Below are 13797 nucleotides of genomic sequence, written 5' to 3'. Positions count from 1 at the left end.
ATGCTTACTATATTTATTTAAGCATTTTGTTCTGAGACCCCAAACTAATTTGCACAGTTGAAGCCGGAAACAGAATGGGTGGAAAGGTGCGGACGTCTGTATTAGCATTATGCATCTCATATGCGAATAGGAATGCTCAATTCAATAGAACATGCATGCGTGTGTATCGTCATGCAAAATAAATCTTTATTGGCCTTTTTGTGAACGCGCGAATGCACCTCCTAAATACAAGGTAAAAAACAACTCCTGGGCTTAGTCGCGCAATACAACGAAAGCGGCTTTAAACCCACAGACTACAGTTCACTGCATGCCTCGGCGCCACACGTGATTAGTGGCAACTAGAACTACAACTCCCGGCGTGCCCTGGTATCACGTGTGATTTGCTACGGAGCGAACTACATCTCCCGGCAGGCGGCAGAGGGGTTCGGGTAGGAGGACCGCCGCCCCGGCTTGCATTGGTTTCCCGAAGCCGAGCAGGTCCCACCTTGGAGAGGATGGAGGTGACCGGGGAAGCCGGGGCACCAGAACCTGGCGAGATCCGGATTCTAAAGCCGTGTCTGCTGCGCCGCAACTACAGCCGCGAACAGCACGGCGTGGCAGCCTCCTGCCTCGAGGACCTGAGGAGCAAGGGTTAGCTCGGGAACCCGGGCGAGCGGCTGGGGGAATCGGGGCCTGGCGAGGACGTCCGGCGGGGGCGAGGCGGGGTCAGAAGAGGCGACCTGGGGATTCTTGCAACTTGGCTGTAGCCTTGGGACAGATAGAGTCCGAGTGGGCATAGCGATTTACAGATTTCAGGCGCTTGAGCGTAGTTAATTTCGTGTGAGACTCCACAGTGGTGGAGAGAGCCAGGTAGCAATGGGCAAATTAAGCCAAACTTGGCTTAGATCTCCTGCTTGAAATCACTTAGATGTTGGACCAAGCCGAGCCCATTGCGTTCCTGCCACTCCGGTTCACTCAGCTGGTACAAGGACCCCAGCTGAGCCCACGGCGGGGTGGGGAGGGGTTTCCACCGTCTGCTCTAGCAGGAACCTGTGCAGGAAAGAGGGAGCTGCTACTGACCATTTCTTTTGGTCCAGACAAGGAAGGTGAATTTTAAGTGACTGAGCCGACAGAGGTTCTGAAACCGGCCCTATACCTTTACCAGCTGGCTTGGCCTTGCACTTAACCATCTCTCAACCCTCAGTTTTCTCATCAGCAAACTGGGTTAATATTTACAGTCCTGCTTCAAAGAATTGTTGGTTCTCTCAAATAAGATGATATATTTAAGCTACTTACAAGTGTTATTAACCGGTAGCAACAAACTGGTTACCCAAAGAAGTTTTACAAGTTAAATGTGTGAGGCAGCCCCAGGCATGTAGTCTCAGTGTCAGAGGGCACAGTTTCTTCCTTTCACTCACCAACAGAGATCATGTAGAACATTTTCAGAGACCCATTAACAGCCAAAGCATTACAAATGCTTTGCTGACATGAATTTTGCATATAAGCATTTATGTATTTTTTTCCTGGCAGTTTTGCTGTGTCGCCAGGCAGGAGTGTAGTGGCACAATCTCGGTTCACGGCAACCTCCACCCCCCGGGTTCAAGAGATTCTCCTGCCTCAGCCTCCTGAGTAGGTGGGACTACAGGCACGTGTCACCACGCAGGGCTAGTTTTTTGTATTTTAGTAGGGGTTTCACCATGATGTCCAGGCTGATCTTGATCCACCCTCAAGTGATCCACCCATCTCAGCTGGGATTACAGGCACGAGACACTGCGCCCAGCCGACACTAGCTAATTTTTGTATTTTTAGTAGAGATGGGGTTTCACCATGTTGGCCAGGATGGTCTTGATCTCTTGACCTCATGATCCACCCACCACAGCCTCCCAAAGTGCTGGCATTGTAGGCATGAGCCACCACGTCCAGCCGTTCTAATTCACTTCTAATTCCGCTTCTGTGCCTTGACTGGATGCTCGAGGCACAGAGGCAGGTGTTCTCTGCAGCAGCAGCCCATACATGCCTTGCTGTTCTATTGGGTGGTAGACAACACTGCTGAAGGGAATTTATAGTCTCTTGGCTATTTCTGCTCAGTCCAGTCCCATTAGTATTTGAAGCATTGCTGTCACTAAATGGGATAGTACAGACCTGTCCTGGAGAAAGCCTCTCGCCCACTGATAACGATCTGAAAAGTTACTGACATTAGCTTCTGCTTCTCTTATACTTTCCCATAGGTTAGAAAAGAAGCTGCTAGGGAAGATACTGTAGAAAACAAAAATAATTTTCTTTCTTTGTTTTTTGGTGTATTTTTTGACACTTGTCACACATAGAATTTAAGAGAACAACTGAATAAACGAATGAAAGACTGCTTGTTCACAAGGAATCAAACCAGACCTTGATTAATTGTTCATTCCAGTAAAAATTCAAATGCCAGCCGGGCACAGTGGCTCATGCCTGTAATTCCAGCACTTTGGAAGACTGATGTGTGTGGATCACCTGTGGTCAGGAGTTCAAGACCAGCCTGGCCAACATGGGGAAACTGCATCTCTACTAAAATACTAAAACTACCCGGGTGTGGTGGCATGTGCCTGTAATCCCAGCTACTCGGGAGGCTGAGGCAGGAGAATCAGTAGAACCCAGGAGGCAGAAGCTGCAGTGAGCTGAGATTGTGCCACTGCACTCCAGCCTGGGAGGCAGAGCAACACAGAGAAAAAACTCAGATGCCTACCATACATGAGTGCTGGAGTAAACATACTTTCAGGAGCCAGACTATGAGTTTACATCCCAGCCTTGCCACTTATTGTGTGGTCTTGGACAAGTTACTTAACCTCTCTGAGCCTTGGGTTCATCATTTATAAAACAGACCTAGTGGCCGGGCATGGTGGCTCAAGCCTGTAATCCCAGCACTTTGGGAGGCCGAGGCGGGTGGATTACGAGATCAACAGATTGAGACCATCCTGGTCAACATGGTGAAACCCCATCTCTACTAAAAATACAAAAAATTAGCTGGGCATGGTAGCGCATGCCTTTAATCCCAGCTACTCAGGAGGCTGAGGCAGGAGAATTGCCTGAACCCAGGAGGCGGAGGTTGCGGTGAGCCGAGATCTCGCCATTGCACTCCAGCCTGGGTAACAAGAGCGAAACTCCATCTCAAAAAAAAAAAAACAGAACTAGTAATAGTACCTACCTTACAATATTATGATGACATTAAATACCATTTATGAAAAGCATGCAGGGCCAGGCGCGGTGATTCACACCTCTAATCCCAGCACTTTGGGAGGCTGAGGCAGGCAGATTACTTGAGGTTAGGAGTTCAAGACCAGCCTGGTCAACACGGTGAAACCCCGTCTCTACTAAAAATACAAAAATTAGCCAGACATGGTGGTGCACACTTGTAATCCCCGCTACTCGGGAGGCTGAGGTACGAGAATCGCTTGACCCTGGGAGGCAGAGGTTGCAGTGAGCTGAGATCACACCACTGCACTCCAGCCTGGGTGACAGAGTGAGACCATGCTACTAAAAAAAGAAAGGAACACATAGAACAGTGTCAGGCATGTGCTAAGTGTTCTATTAGTGCTAGAAGTTATGGTCATTGTTCTAGGTATGACCTTCCAGGAGCTCTGCCCAGCTCTGGAGGCATACATACTTGAGATGCAGGGAAAGATGTAATTTCCTTATGGCTATTTTGTCAGTTGCCAAATATTTTATTCTTTTCAGCCTGTGACATTCTGGCCATTGATAAGTCCCTGACACCAATCACCCTGGTCCTGGCAGAGGATGGCACCATAGTGGATGATGACGATTACTTTCTATGTCTACCTTCCAATACTAAGTTTGTGGCATTGGCCAGTAATGAGAAGTGGGCATACAGCAATTCAGGTAAGAAATTCTAGTCACATACAAAACAGCCTATACAGTACAGCATCCAGCATGATTACTTTCACTGCACAGACAATTGCCATTTGTCTGGCTTTTTAAGCATTTGTTCAACAGACATTTACTGAGTACTTTCTACGTGCCAGACATGGTGCTGAGTCCTGGGGGTAAAGGTGAATGAGGCCAGGCACAATGGCTCACACCTGTAATCCCAGCACTTTAGGAGGCCGAGGCGGGCAGATCAGCTGAGGTCAGAAGTTTGAAAGCAGCCTGGCCAACATAGCAAAACCCCATCTCTACTGAAAATACAAAAAAAAAATTAGGCATGGTAGCAGGCATCTACAATCCCAGCTACTTGAGAGGCTGAGGCAGGAGAATTGCTTGAACCTGGGAGGTGGTGGTTGCAGTGAGCTGAGATGGTGCCACTGCACTCCAGCCTGGACAACAGAGTGAAACTCAGTCTCAAAAAAAAAAAAAGATGAATGAGACGTGAGCCCAGTTCTCAACTAACTCACAGACAGACAGCAAGTAAAATGCAGCTTGGCCAGCTGGGCGAGGTGGCTCACACCTATAATCCCAGCACTTTGGGAGGCCAAGGCGGATGAATCATTAGGTCAAGAGATTGAGACCATCCTGGTCAACAAGGTGAAACCCCATCTCTACTAAAAATACAAAAATTAGCTAGGCATGGTGGTGCGTGCCTGTAGTCCCAGCTACTCAGGAGGCTGAGGCAGGAGAATTGCTTGAACACAGGAGGCGGAGGTTGCGGTAAGCCAAGATCATGCCATTGTACTCCAGTCTGGGTAACAACAGCGAAACTCCATCTCAAAAAAATAAATAAATAAAATAAAATGCAGCTTGGCAGGGAGCTCAGTACTGCAGGCTGCAGTCTGGCTGGTTAGGTCTGGATCCCACCTCTGCCATTTACTAACCAGGTGTCCTTGTGCAAATTCATCATCCCTCGGTGTCTTGTTGACATAATAATTACAGTACCTGTCTCCTAGGATTGTTGTAAAGATAATATAGTACATATCAAACCAGGGTTTCTCAACGATACTGGTGACATTTGGGGCTGGAGGGTGGATGCTTTATATATTGTGGGATGGTTAGCAGCATCTGAGATGTCAGGAACTCCCCCCTACCTGTAATAACCAAGAGTAAATGACTCCAGATATTGTCAGACGTCTCCTGAGGGGCAGAATCTCTCCTCCTTGAGAACCACTGATATGAAACATTTAGATCTTAACTGGCACATAGTTAAGGACTCAATAAATGTTACCTGTCACTGTCATCATCATCACAGGAGATACAAAGGGGACTAACATTAGTGACCAAGGATCAAGAAGTGTCTTGAGAGGGGGTTAGTTTTAGGGAGGGACTTAAAAACAAAAAGTATCAGCCAGGTGTGGTGGCTCATGCCTGTGATCCCAGCGCTTTGGGAGGCCAAGTGTAAATCACGAGGTCAGGAGATCGAGACCATCCTGGCCAACATGGTGAAACCCTGTCTCTACTAAAATACAAAAAAAACTAGCTGGGTGTGGTGGCATGCTCCTGTAGTCCCAGCTACTCAGGAGGCTGAGGCAGGAGAATCGCTTGAACCGAGGTGGAGTTTGTAGTGAGCCAAGATTGTGCCACTGCACTCCAACCTGGCAGCAGAGCAAGACTCTGCCTCCAAAAAAAAAAAGTGTCTTGAAGTGTGCCACAAAATTGAGGAAATCATCCTACAGCATGGCTCTGCCAGCCACCTTTGTACTCAGGCCTAAGGGACAGCAATCAATGGCTACAGCTCCCTCACTGAAAGCAGGGACCAATCCCCAGCCACCAGAGAAGTGGTGCCAAGAATGACTGTCTCGTTCACACAGGCCAAAAAAGGAAGTGTGAGAGGATTCTGTGTATGTATGATCATACATTGGGTTTAAATGGCTTCTTTCTATGGAAGAATACAGAGCTGTTGCACACAGAAACAAAGATGAAAGAGGCCAGCCGGGTGCGGTTGCTCACGCCCGTAATCCCAGCACTTTGGGAGACTGAGGTGGGCAGATCACTTGAAGTCAGAGGTTTGAGACCAGCCTGGCCAACATGGTGAAACTCTATCTCTAATAAAAATATAAAAATTAGCTGGGCATGGTGTTGGGCACCTGTAATCCCAGCTACTCAGAAGGCTGAGAGTGGAAAATCAATTGAACCCGGAAGATGGAGGTTACAGTGAGCTGAGATCGCGCATTGTACTCCAGCCTCGGTAACAGAGTGAGACTCCTTCTCAAAAAAAAAAAAGATGAAAGATGAGGGAAAAATCAAGGTCCTAGATGGAGATTGGCCCTCCTGTGAATCCTTGAGATAAGATGCTTCTCTCCCATTGAAATTAATCTAGACCCTCAAGAGGGCGGTGTGTGCTGGGGGAGGAGGTGAAAGCAGCACTTCAGGTTGTTCTGTGACTGGCATTTGCTCCCATGTGTCAGATGGAGGTACAGCTTGGATTTCCCAAGAGTCCTTTGATGTAGATGAAACAGACAGCGGGGCAGGGGCGAAGTGGAAGAATGTGGCCAGGCAGCTGAAGGAAGACCTGTCCAGCATCATCCTCCTGTCCGAGGAGGACCTCCAGGTAAGCCTCCTCCACAGCCTGCAGCAACGCTCATCAGCCTCTGCCGCCCAGCACCTTCTTAGCCTCCATACTTGCCACAGTGATTTCTTTGTTTTAATCTTAATTTTTAAATAATTTTTATATTACAGCTAAGATGTTTCATCTTCTCATTCTCACCTAGAGTAATTTTTCAACCCTCATCACAAAGCAGAATTATCTGTGGATTTTTTTCTTTTTCTTTTTCTTTTTTTTTTTTTGAGATGGAGTCTTACTCTGTCACCCAGGCTGGAGTGCAGTGGCGCAATCTCAGCTCACTGCAACCTCTCACTCCTGGGTCAAGCAATTCTCCTTCCTCAGCCTCCCAAGTAGCTCAGATCACAGGCACCTGCCACTGTATCTGGCTAATTTTTGTATTTTTAGTACAGATGGGGTTTCACCATGTTGGCCAGGCTGGTCTCAAACTCCTGACCTTATGATCCACCCACCTTGGCTTCCCAACATGCTGGAATTACAGGCAAGAGCCATCGTGCCCGCCATTTTTTTTTTTTTTTTTGAGACAGTCACTGTCGCCTAGGCTGGAGTGCAATGGCACAATCTCAGTTCACTGCAGTCTCCACCTCCTGAGTTCAAGTGATTGTCCTGCCTCAGCACCTCAGCGTACCAGGTAGCTGGGATTACAGGTACACACCAACACACCCGACTAATTTTTGTATTTTTGGTAGAGACAAGGTTTCATCATGTTGACCAGGATGGTCTCGAACTCCTGATCCACCCGCCTCGGCCTCCCAAGGTGCTGGGATTACAGGTGTGTGCCACCGCACCTGGCCGGATTTTTTTTTAAATACAGGTACCCAGGAGCCAGCCTAAACATAGTTAGGTAGACGCTGGGGTCAGGGGTGCCGTGCTAGGGAATGTAGCGTTGGAGTAGCTGGCTTCACATCCCAGCACTATCACTACGACTTTGGGCCAGCAGCTTAGCTTCTCTCCTTGCATTTTCTCACTAGTAAGATAAATAGTATGTTTTCATTCAAAGGAATTTTCTCTTTGAGACAGTTTCATTCAAAGGAATTTTCTCTTTGCTCTGTTGCTCAGTGCAGTGGCATGATCATAGTTCATGGCCTCCTCGACCTCCTGGGCTTGACCAGTCCTACCTCAGCCTCTCGGGTAGCTGAGACTACAGGCGTGCGCCACCACATTGGCTATTTTGTTGTTTTTAAGTTTTTGTAGGCCAGGTGCAGTGGCTCATACCTGTAATCCTAGCACTTTGGGAGGCCAAGGCGAGCAGATTACCTGCGTTCAGGAGTTCCAAACCAGCCCAGGAAATGTAGTAAAACCCTATCTCTACCAAAATTACGAAAATTAGCTGGGTCTTGTGGCACGTGCCTGTAGTTCCAGCTACTCAGAAAACTGAGGCGGGAGGATCACTTGAGCCCAGGTGGCCAAGGCTTCAGTGAGCCATGACTCTACCAAGCTGGGCAACAGAGCCAGACTCTGTCTCAAAAAGATAAAATAATTAATTTTTTATAGAGACAGGGTCTTCACATGTTGCCTAGGCTGGTCTTGAACTCCTGGGCTCAACCAATCCTCCCACCGTGGCCTCCCAAAGTGCTGGGATTATTGATATGAGCCTCTGTGCCCAGCCCCAAAAATATTTATTGAGCTCCATCCTGTACCTGTCATGGTTCCACGCACTGGGCATACAGTGATGAACAAGCCAGACACAGTCTCTGCTCTAACAGAACTTGTATTCTGATGAAAGGCAGGAAAAAACAGAAAGCGTATCAGACAGGGTGGTATCAGAGAGTGATGTGGGGCTACTTAGATTGGAACATGGAGGAAAACCTCTGAGGAAATGATTTCTTGGTGTTTTGTGTTTGTTTTACTTTCATTTGTTTGTTACTGTTTGTTTTCAGACAAGGTCGGGCTCGGTCACCCAGGTTGGAGTGCAGTGGTGCGATCTTGGCTCACTGCAACCTCTGCCCCCTGGACTCAAGTGATCCTCCCACCTCAGCCTCCCAAGTAGCTGGGACCACAGGCATACTTCACCATGTCTGGCTAATTTTTATATTTTTGGTAAAGACAGGGTTTCACCATGTTGCCTAAGCAACTCCTAGACTCCTAGACTTAAGCAACTCTTAAACTCCTAGACTCAAGCAGTCTTCCTGCCTCAGCCTCCCAGAGTGCTGGGATTATTGGTGTGAGCCACTACACCCAATGACCCTTTTTTACAATGTTAACAGTAGAAGAAAATTAGGAAAATCACATGCTTTTCTCTTGACTCTCAGCCAACCATCATAGTAGGTAACTCTGGGAAGTGGATGCAGTGAGTTCTGAAATGAATGTATTTGAGAGGTCGAACACCGTGTTTAGAAAGTCCCTGTAGCCCAGGGTGGTGGCTCATGCCTATAATCCCAGCACTTTGGGAGGCCACAGCATGTAGATCACTTGAGGTCAGGAGTTCGGGAGCAGCCTGGCCAACGTGGTAAAAGCCCATCTTTACTGGGCTGGGCGTAGTGGCCCATGCCTGTAATCCAAGCACTTTGGGCAGATCACCTGAGGTCAGGAGTTCAAGACCAGCCTGACCAACATGGTGAAACCCTGTCTTAAAAAAATAAAAATAAGGCTGGGCATGGTGGCTCACGCCTATAATCCCAGCACTTTGGGAGGCCGCGGCGGGTAGATCACGACGTCAAGAGATCGAGACCGTCCTGGTCAACGAGGTGAAACCCCGTCTCTACTAAAAATACAAAAATTAGCTGGGCATGGTGGTGCGCGCCTGTAGTCCTAGCTACTCGGGAGGCTGAGGCAGGAGAATTGCTTGAACCCAGGAGGCGGAGGTTGCGGTGAGCTGAGATCGTGCCATTGCACTCCAGCCTGGGCAAGAAGAGCGAAACTCCGTCTCAAAAAATAAATAAATAAATAAAAATGTAAAAAGCCCGTCTTTACTAAAAATACAAAATTAGCTGGGTGTGGTAGTGCATGCCTGTAATCCCAGCTACTCAGGAGGTTGAGTCAGGAGAATGGCTTGAACCTGGGAGGCAGAGGTTGCAGTGAGCCAACATCACACCATTGCACTATGGCCTGGGTGACAGAGCAAGACTCCGTCTCAAAATAGATCAATAAATAAAAATAAGAAGGAAGTCCTTATAGATTTCTCAGAGTCTGTGTTTGTTTGTTAGATGCTTGTTGACGTTCCCTGCTCAGATCTGGCGCAGGAACTACGCCAAAGTTGTGCCACCGTCCAGGGGCTGCAGCACACACTCCAGCAGGTGCTTGACCAGAGAGAGGAAGCGCGCCGGTCCAAGCAGCTCCTGCAGCTGTACCTCCAGGCTTTGGAGAAAGAGGGCAGCCTCTTGTCAAAGCAGGAAGGTAGGACTCCTGAGAATTCGGGGCTGATGGAGGTGTCCCTCTAGAGGACACTGTATTTGTAATGCAGCTAGAGACACTGCAGTCATGGCGGCTGGGGTGCTGGAAGGGCTCGTTCCTGTCTTGCCTGGCCAGTTATTCTGGTAGGTTGGTCACGTGGCTGTAGGGTCACTCCATGTCTGCTCTGTCTCGTGCCTCCTTTGCAGAGTCCAAAGTTGCCTTCGGTGAGGAGGCGGATGCAGTAGACACTGGTATCAGCGGAGAGGCCTCCTCGGATGTTGCACTGGCGAGCCACATCCTTACTGCACTGAGGGAGAAGCCAGCTCCAGAACTGAGCTTATCTAGCCAGGATTTGGAGGTGGGCAGAAACCAGGGTCACTGAGCTACAGAGAAGGACCTGCCCTGGGATGTAGTATTGTCGTGCAGAGGCATGTGGGGCCTTTGGTTCACCTCTGCAGCCTGTGAATCCTAGCTGCCAGTTTGCCTATAATATGCCAGAGCATCTACAAACATCTCATTAATCTAAATCAAAATAGCTTTAAAGAAAAATGCATATACTTCCTCAGATCATCAAACAGACTCTGGTCCAAGGCTGGTAATGAAGTGACTGTTCCTGACAGGGAAGAATAGCAGGGCCCAATCTTCCGAGACGGCTTCTGGCTCTTTCCATGGTCAAAGAAGATCCATAGTCTATCCTGAGGTCTGTTAATGTCACATGAAAAGGCAAACTTGAGGGAATCATCGCCTGCTGGCTAAGACCAGAGAACTAAAAGCTTGAGGAAGGGAACCCGTCAAGGCGGGTACTACTTCTGATTCTTTGTCCTTGTCCCTGTCACAAGTGCCTCCCGGTTGTAGATAGAAAGGAAGGAAACGGTTGACTTGAGCTTGGCTGCATTTCCTGAGGGTGGAGGACTTTGGGGTTGCTCCAAGTAAACTTTCCAAGGACTTCTTCCTGTCGGTGTAAGAAAAGGCCCATGCCAATTGATGGTAAAGGAAACCTGGCATTTCAATGTAAAGAGGCAACATAAACAGATACTGCCGGCCGGGCGTGGTGGCTCATGCCTGTAATCCCAGCGCTTTGAGAGGCCAAGGCGGGTGGATCACGAGGTCAAGAGATCAAGACCATCTTGGTCAACAAGGTGAAACCCCGTCTCTACTAAAAATACAAAAATTAGCTGGGCATGGTGGTGCGTGCCTGTAGTCCCAGCTACTTGGGAGGCTGAGGCAGGAGAATCGCTTGAACCCAGAAGGCGGAGGTTGCGGTGAGCCGAGATCACGCCATCGCACTCAAGCCTGAGTAACAACAGCGAAACTCCGTCTCAAAAAAAAAACGGATACTGCCTCATCTCACTCCCCAAAAGAGACTCAGGAGAGCAGCAGGTGAGGCGCGCACAACGCCTCAGTTCTCAGGGGTTCTTATTCTTGCTGCAGTTGGTTACCAAGGAAGACCCCAGAGCACTGGCTGTTGCTTTGAACTGGGACATAGAGAAGACGGAGACTGTTCAAGAGGCCTGTGACCGGGAGCTCGCCCTGCGCCTGCAGCAGATGCAGAGCCTGCATTCTCTCCGGAGCATCTCTGCAAGGAAGCCCTCACTACCTGGAGAACCGCAGAATCCTAAGCGAGCCAGACAGGATCCCACATAGCAGCGGGAAGTGCACCAAGGAAACGCGCGGCCTTGTTTCTGTTATCGGTATTCACCCTCAGCCTGAGCATTTGACTACCTATGTACTACTCTGCCCCCTGCCTTAGAGTGTGTTCCAGAGAAGCTATTCCAGGTCTCAACATACGCCTTCCACCAATTCTGTCTTTTTTTTTTTTAATTTCAGCCCTACCAGCTTCAGGACTTCTGCCAATTTCGAATGATATAGCTGCACCAACAATATCCCACCTCCTCTACATATTCTTATGTTCTCTGTTTAAAAGTAATTGGTGGTGACTCTGGGTGCACTGCCTAACATTTAGCTCCACATGAAACAATTTTAAAAAAGAAAAAGGTTTGTTTAGCACTGAAATCTTTGATGTGATCAGTTAAAAAAAAAGGAAAGGCCAGGGCAGTGGCTCACACCTATAATCCCAGAACTTTGGGAGGCCGAGGCAAGCGGATCACCTGAGATCAGGAGATTAAGACCAACCTGGCCAACATGGTGAAACCCCATCTCTACTAAAAATATAAAAATTAGTTTGAACCTCCATCTCTGGGGTCAAGCGATGCTCCTGCCTCACCTTCCTAAGTAGCTGGAATTACAGGTATGAGCCACTGTGCCCAGCCGTAAGACCCTGTCTCTATAAAAAAAATTTTTTTTAAGTTAGCCAGACATAGTGGCACTGACCTATAGTCCTAGCTACTCAGGAGGCTGAGGTGAGAGGATCGCTTGAGCCCAGGAGTTCAAGACTGCAGTGAGCTCTGATCATGCCACCGCACCCCAGCCTGGATGATAAGAGTAACACCCTACTTTAAAAAAAAAAAAAGGTAATTGTCAAGGGTATTGAAAAGAAATGGTCATACTTGAGACTCATCCTTATTCTGAAGATAGTACTGCAGAATTTTAAGCACAGATAATGGTGGAGACAGTGACATTATAGAGTGTTGATTATGGCCACAAACTTGTTTCTGCAGTTAACGAATTTTTCTATTTGTTTGTTTAAAGATTATATATTTGCCTGGAAAGTGCTGTTAAAAAAATAAATAAAGATACATATTAAGCTTGTAGACCACAGGGACATACGTAGAGTCCATTTCTAATATCTAATTCAGTATTGTGAAATTATATCTCACCACTGTGAAACTCTTTTAAGTTTTCTAATTGTTTTATCAGCAGGGGGTATAAAAGGTCATTAAAGCAATTTCCATGTGCTGTGACTGCAAGTCTCGGTATGAAGCAGAGGAGGCCTGGCTTGTCTTCTTCTTGTCTCTGTACAGACTGGTTCTGCAGGTTTGCTAATCTGCAGTACACTCTCTTTGCAGGGAAAAGGTGATGAGTTATCACGGACTTACCCGGCCATTTTTTATGCATGCTTAGAGCAAAACAGAATACTATTAAGAGATTTATTGGCTAGTTATTAAGTAAAGAAATATCGGCCGGGCACAGTGGCTCACCCTATAATCCCAGCACTTCGGGAGGCTGAGGCGGGTGGATCACAAGGTTAAGAGATCGAGACCATCCTGGTCAACAAGGTGAAACCCCGTCTCTACTAAAAATACAAAAATTAGCTGGGCATGGTGGTGCGCGCCTGTAGTCCCAGCTACTTGGGAGGCTGAGGCAGGAGAATTGCTTGAACCCAGAAGGTGGAGGTTGTGGTGAGCTGAGATCATGCCATTGCACTCCAGTCTGGGTAACAACAGCGAAACTCCGTCTCAAAAAAAAAAAAAAAAATCACAATAGTCCAGGTGCAGTGGTTCATGCCTGTAATCCCAGCACTTTGGGAGGCTGAGATTCGTGGATCATCTGAGGTCAGGAGTTTGAGACCAGCCTGGCCAACCTGGTGAAACCCTATCTCTACTAAAAATACATAAAATATCCCTTACTAAGAAGCCATCACTGATAATCTACCTACACTCATCCTTACAGCAGCATCAATATAATGCCCCAAATGTACTATTTCAGGAATGTACTATTTAAAGGAAAATAATTTCCAATAAAGTGACTGTCAGATGTTTGCACTGATGGAATCGCCATGCATCTGGCAGGCTAGCTGGCACATGGGCATAGTGATTGTCAGCTCCAATGCCACCAGCAGCATTGCCCTCAGTAATGGGATTTCCCACAAGAGTAAACGTATCTGTCCTGGATTTACAAGTACCTACATTCCTAGGAAATCTAGGGGACATTAAAACTCACCATGTTACCCAGGCTGGCCTCAAGCAATCCTCCCACATCAGCTTCCCAGAGTTTTGGGATTACAGGCATGAGCCACCACACCCAGCCAAAATATTTTCCTTATTTCTGTGAAACACACAGAGCTTTTGTTGACTCATCTGGCTGTTGGTATTGGTATTCTA

General features: G+C 47.7%; 1 protein-coding gene across 1 annotated transcript; it reads left to right on the top strand.

Moving 5' to 3' along the window:
* The first annotated feature begins 452 nt into the window (after window positions 1-452).
* On the top strand, window positions 453-12507 carry DFFA (DNA fragmentation factor subunit alpha). The gene is made up of 6 exons (XM_002750276.6): window positions 453-630; window positions 3691-3852; window positions 6309-6451; window positions 9610-9799; window positions 10003-10154; window positions 11228-12507. Exons 1-6 carry the CDS (start codon window positions 495-497, stop codon window positions 11438-11440), a joined length of 996 nt encoding a protein of 331 aa, XP_002750322.1. The 5' UTR covers window positions 453-494; the 3' UTR covers window positions 11441-12507.
* Window positions 12508-13797: the final 1290 nt, after the last annotated feature.

The sequence above is a fragment of the Callithrix jacchus genome, chromosome 7 (genome assembly GCF_049354715.1).
Source record: "Callithrix jacchus isolate 240 chromosome 7, calJac240_pri, whole genome shotgun sequence".
NCBI lineage: Eukaryota > Metazoa > Chordata > Mammalia > Primates > Cebidae > Callithrix > Callithrix jacchus.
Note: the sequence above shows the minus strand (reverse complement) of the source record. Positions and strands in the feature narration are given on the sequence as shown.

Bases quoted from the DNA above. Each gene is read 5' to 3' on its own strand.
- DFFA (XM_002750276.6), top strand. From the start codon at position 495: ATGGAGGTGACCGGGGAAGCCGGGGCACCAGAACCTGGCGAGATCCGG. The intron at 631-3,690 runs GTTAGCTCGGGA...TATTCTTTTCAG, and splicing joins CGAGGACCTGAGGAGCAAGG to CCTGTGACATTCTGGCCATT. The intron at 6,452-9,609 runs GTAAGCCTCCTC...TTTGTTTGTTAG, and splicing joins TGTCCGAGGAGGACCTCCAG to ATGCTTGTTGACGTTCCCTG.